The 5,337-nt window shown below is 62.8% G+C and overlaps 1 protein-coding gene across 1 annotated transcript; it reads right to left on the bottom strand.

Annotated features, from left to right (window-relative positions):
* Positions 1-1,882: 1,882 nt before the first annotated feature.
* On the bottom strand, positions 1,883-5,089 carry HLX (H2.0 like homeobox). Its single transcript, XM_074169014.1, has 4 exons — positions 4,519-5,089; positions 3,748-3,927; positions 3,045-3,229; positions 1,883-2,239 (listed from the first exon to the last, which is right to left on the bottom strand). Exons 1-4 carry the CDS (start codon positions 5,087-5,089, stop codon positions 1,883-1,885), a joined length of 1,293 nt encoding a protein of 430 aa, XP_074025115.1.
* Positions 5,090-5,337: the final 248 nt, after the last annotated feature.

Raw genomic sequence — 5,337 nt, 5'->3', positions numbered from 1 at the left:
CCTCGTCTATCACCTTTCTCAGGTGTTTGCTCCTGACGGAGTCCCCCTGCGAGCAGAGATGGCCCCGAGGAGCGTGTCCTCCCCCGCAAACCCCCCCGGCCCAGGGGGACTCCTCGCCTGAGCCCTCAGGGAAGCAGCGGGCGAAGGCCAGGCGCTCGCCCGCCTCCACATCGCCGGAGGACACCGAGAATTTTTCGGTTCTTCGCCTTATTTTTCCGTCTCCCCTTTCTTTCTAACGGTGTCACAGGCTCAGCGCCTGTCTCCCCAGCGTGGGGGCTTCGCCTGCCCTCCCCCTAACCTCCCTGGGCAGGATCAGGCCTCCCCCAGCCCCGCGCGTCTTTGGAAACAGAATTTTTCCCGCCAGGGCCTCGCAGGAAGCCCTGAGGCAGAAAACACGCTTCCCCGTGGGCAAGGAGAGGGGGTCCTCACCGCTGCGGCTTTCGCTGTAGCCGATGCTGCTCGGGAAGGGAAGAGGCTGGCTGAGAAGCGCCCCCCCGTCCTCCCCCGTGCCCCGGGAGGAGCGGGGCACCGAGCACCGGAGCGCTTTGTATTTTTCCCAGGAGCGGAGCCGCCGGCGGATCCCGGCCTGGACCCCAAGGGAGCCCCGGCGGTGCCCCTCGCCCGCACGGCCCGGGCGCTCCCTCCCGGGGGCGGGCACCCAGCTCCGCAGCACCCGCTGAGGGAGGGGGAGAGGCCGCCGTGACCCCCCGCCGCAGCCCCGCGGGGCTCCGCGCTCCCGCCCGCCGCCGCGGCCCGATCCTGCGCTCGGCCTCCGCACCGCCCCCGCGCCGCGCGTAGCGCCTGCGTGACGTCACAGCGCGCCCCCCTCCACCCTCCCCGGAGCCGCACAGCCACGCCGTGACGTCACTACCTCACCACCCCGCCGCGGGGGGCTTGGGGAGATTGTACAGGAAAACGGGGGCGACAGCAACGCACAGCAAACCTACCCACCCCCCCAAAACGGCCCCGCCGGCCCTTGGCAGCCCCCCCGAGAGTCACGGGGAGTCGGACAGTCCAGTCCCGCCTTGCGTCAAAGGCCACCTCACAAGACACGTGTGCGTATGTGCGCCCGTGCGTACCTACGGATGCAATCGGCAACTTTCTCACCGGGGGCACAATTTTGCGGAATCAAATACGGTCCTTGTCATCGCCTCCGTTAGAAAAGGAAGGGGGGAAGGAGAAGAAAAAAAAAAAAAGACAAAAAAAACCCCAAAAAACCAAAAAACACACACTACCCAAAAATAAAAAAGGAGAAGGCTTCCGCGGGAGGCGTTCAAGGCGACGGGAGACTGTGGCTGCCTTTGAGCGGGGCGAAGGAAGCGGGGGCAGCCTCCCCAGCCCCCGGTCAACAGACTGACGTGGCTACAAACCATAGCAAACATTTTATTTACAGGAGATATATATATATATATTTATATATTTTGTCAGTGCAGTATTTCTTGGCCGGATTATTCGAAGCAACACGTTGCAACCACTGAGGACGTTGGCAAAATACTTCACATTGTAAATTGTTTGGGGGCTGGGAGGGAAGAGAGGGATTTCGGAGCACGTTCTCGGAGTCCCTCGCTCGGATTTTCCTGGAGAGGACAAGGGGCGGGAGACGGAGAATAAAATAAAATTTAAAAAAAAAAAAAAAATAGAGAAATCCCGCTCTCCTGCGAGCAGCGTGAAGGGAACGGCGGCCGCCTCCCGCACAGCCGTCCCGGGGCCGGGGATCGCTTCTCCGCCCGCGTCCCCGGCCCCTCGCCCCGGACCGGGCCGGTCTCTGGACGCGGGCGGGCCCGGGCCGGTGCCGTGCCGCCCTTGCCGCGCTCCCGGGGCGAAGAAAGGGAGATAAATTAGCGCTCAGGTCCCGGGCGCGGGCGCGGCGGGGCCGCCCCGTCTATAGGCCGCTCCGCGGGTCGGGGCTGGCGGCGGCGGCGGGCGGCGGCGGGGAGGGGAGGCCGGTGCTGCCGGAGGACTTGCCGAGCCCGGCGGCGGGCAGGCTCCGCTCGGCGCCCTCAGTCCGTTCCGTGTCGCTGGGGGCCATGTCGAGGGAGTCGGCGTCGCTGCTGTCGCTGTCGCCTTCGGAGCGGCTGGGGCTGCGCTCAAGCTCCCCTGCGGAGGCGGCGGCGGCGGGCGGCCCGCTGGCTCGCTGGCCCTCCGGCTCCGGTTCCGGCGGCGGCTCCTTGTCCTTCTGGGCCTGCGCCTCCTTGGAGTGCCGCCACTTCATCCGCCGGTTCTGGAACCAGACCTTCACCTGCGGCAGCGCCGCCCTTAGACGGGCGGCACGGCCCCGGCCGCGCACCGCACCGCGCACCGCACCGCGCCTTCCACCGCGGACGGGCAGCGCGGGGAGAAAAGGAGGCAGCGGCCTCACCTCCCTCTGCCCCCACCCTTACGCGACTAAGGTGGCTTTATTTTTTTTTTTCCTTCTCCTTTTAGTTCTTGTGTTTAAATACCAAACGCCACCCTCCCCGTCTGCTCTTTTTTTTTTTTTTTTTTCCTTTCCTTCTACTTCTTCTTCCAGGAAACCAAATCTTGCTCAAGAAACCACAGCGTTATACAATTCTGTGAGCTGCGGGCCCCCAATAGTGGAATCATTACAGAGTGGCGTTTAATGATTCCGTTTGAAGACGAGTTTTCGCTTCCCCAGAAGTAAAGATTTCACAACGAGGGGAGAGATTTAGGAAAAAAAAAAAAAAAAGGGACATTAAAAATAGTGTGCTCGCTACTACTTCCTTTGACCTAAACTGCCTCCTGCAGCGAGTTGCACTTCAATAAAGCGCACGCTGATGGTCCGTCCCGGCCCCGCTCGCCTCTCCGCTCGACCTGCTCCGCGGTGGCCAAAACAAAGGCGAAAGTTTCGCGCCGGGCCGCGGAACCTGCGAGCAGGAGATGCTCGGGGCGAGGTCCCGCTCCTCAGCCAGCCCCGCCAAAGATAAAGGAAGGGAAAACGCTTTGCAACGGCCTTCACCACCACCACCCCCCCTCCCCCCCCCCTCCCGCCCGGTATCCCTCCAAACTGGAAGTAAGAATTGAAATAAAACCGAAGCCGTTCTTACTTGAGCATCTGTCAGCCCCAGCATCGCCGCCAGTTGCTTTCTGTCCGGTTTAGTGACGTATTTCTGGATTTCGAACCGTTTTTCTAAACCTTTCCTCTGCAGGTTGGAAAAAACAGCCCTGGACCAGGAGCGTTTCCTCTTGTACGTCTGGGGCAGCGTGTCCTTGGTTAAAACTGCGTACGGACCTGGCGGGATGGGGGGCAGGGGAGGGGGAGAAAAACAGGGGAGAGAGAGAGGGGGACGGCGTCATTAATATCGATGCCTGAAAGGGAGCCTTAAATCGATCAAAATAAGAGCAGGACTGCGGTGTGCAGGGAAGGCCCGGGCCAGCGTGGCCTTGCCTGCCGGCTGGATACGAGTCCTGTCACCCTGCTCTTCCTCGGGCGAGGATGGAGCGGTTTTGCACCCGAATTTCTTCCTCTCCCCCCCTTCCACCCCCTCCTCCCCGACCCTTCTCTCTCGTCCCAGGTATTATTTTTCTACTGGATGGGATCGTCCTCCGGGTCGGGCCCTAGCCGGCTCTTCCTCCCCCCGACACGCAGCCCGGCTTTCGCCCAAAATCTGAGCCTCGCTAGAAAATATACGCCCTGGCCTTCCCAAAAGCGCCTGGCCGGTCCCTCCGGGAGGAGAACGCCTGGGCCGGGGGCTGCTCCGGGACGGAGGGCCCTGCGCCACGGGAGGGTCGACGAGGGACGAGATGTACCTGGAAAAGTGTCTTGAAACTGGTGCTGAACTGAGCTCCTTGGGTTTGTGTTTAAGGGACCCAGAATAGCAGAGGCCTCGTTAATGGGGTCTATAGACGCGAAGAACTGGCCGGCGGAAGGCTGCAAGTTGGGGAGATGAACCCCAGTTTGGCGGCTGGTAGTTAATAAGGAGGTCAGATCTGTGAGCACAGGAACAAGGAGAGCTCTGTTATACCGCGGTTGAAACCGACACCCCGGCACCCTCCGGGAGACGGGGCCGGGCGGAGCGGGTCCCCGGCCGAAGGGGCTGGGGCGGGGGCGGGGGGGGGGGAACGGGGCAGCCGCCTCCTCGCCCCGGGGGCTCTCCTCGGGAGAGGCGGCCGTGTCCCGTCAATCAGACATCCCTCCGGTATATTTGCTCCCTTGGCCAGGGTGTTTACACGCCGCGAGGGGAGATGGATTGCAGCGAAAGCCTTTAAAAACGGGCTGTGCCCCCCCGAGGCAGAATCCTGGGCCCGCTCTGGGAAGGGGAGACCGTTTCAGTCGCTATTTTTACGCTATCGCTATTTTTCCCAGCGGCGCGAGTCCTGCCGTTTAGGGGGGCTATTTTAGTGAGCGCTATTAGAAACTCGGATTTATAACGCCTTTTTTTTTTTTTTTTTTAATAACTCTTTTCTCGGCTAGAGGGAAAAGTTTTCAAATCGCGGGTATATTCGCCAAAAATGATAATGGGATAAATAAAAGAGCACGGAGCGCGCTAGCACGGAAAGCGGACGAGCCCATTTCTCTACCTCTCAGCGTGTTGCCTTCCTTGACTTTGGGGTCAAACTCCGCCGACAAAATGCGGTCGATGCCGAATTTCAGGTCCTTGCTGGCGGGCGCCGGCGCCGAGCCGTGCGTGTGGCCGCCCGGCAGCCGGGCGGGGGCCGGGGCTCCTCCGCCGCCCGCCGCCGCCGCCACCGCCGCGGGGGACCGGTGCTGCGGGGGGCGGTGGTGGTGGGAGTGAAAGGCGGCGGAGAGCGGCGAGAGGCGCGGCGGGAAGGCGGCGGCGGGGGCGTCGGGGGCCACGACGGGCGTGGGCCGGAGCGGCGAGGCGGTGGCGTGGAAGGGACCTCCGTGGTGGACGGCTCCCAAGGCCGCCGGCACGCCGGTGGCGGCGGCTCCCGGTAGGCTGTCGGCGGGTCCTCCCGCCGCCTCGCCGCCGGCGTGGAGGATGTCGGCGATGCAGAAGGAAGGCTTCTTGGCCGCCGCGGCGTCCAGCGGGAAGCAGCCGCCGGCTGCCGGCCCCGATGCCGTGCAATACGCCGCCGACCACAAGCTGAAGTTGGAGGCGTAGAAAGGAGCCAGCCCGGCCGTGTACATCCTGCCCGGGGAGGAGGGGACGCGCCGCTCCGCTCCGCTGCGCAGCTCAGCTCCCGGGTGCGCGCCGCGGAGCTGCCCGCTGCCCCCGGCGCATGGGGAGGGATGGCCGGGGCGAGAGGCGGCTGGCGGAGCACTTGCCGGAGGGGCAAGGGGGAGAAAAAAAAAAAAAAAAACAACAACCAACCACCAAAAAAAAAAAAAAAAGAAAAAAAGAAGAAGAAAAAGAAAAGACAAATAAAGAAGTCCCC

The sequence above is a fragment of the Numenius arquata genome, chromosome 2, assembly GCF_964106895.1.
Source record: "Numenius arquata chromosome 2, bNumArq3.hap1.1, whole genome shotgun sequence".
NCBI lineage: Eukaryota > Metazoa > Chordata > Aves > Charadriiformes > Scolopacidae > Numenius > Numenius arquata.
This window is presented reverse-complemented; position numbering and strand designations above follow the sequence as displayed.

Excerpts from the sequence above, each read along its gene's own strand:
- HLX (XM_074169014.1), bottom strand. The coding sequence starts at position 5,089 with ATGTACACGGCCGGGCTGGCTCCTTTCTACGCCTCCAACTTCAGCTTG. Across the intron at positions 3,928-4,518 it reads GGAAGGCAACACGCTGAGAG|ATCTGACCTCCTTATTAACT; the intron begins GTAGAGAAATGG and ends CTGTGCTCACAG. Across the intron at positions 2,240-3,044 it reads TGGGGCTGACAGATGCTCAA|GTGAAGGTCTGGTTCCAGAA; the intron begins GTAAGAACGGCT and ends GCGCTGCCGCAG.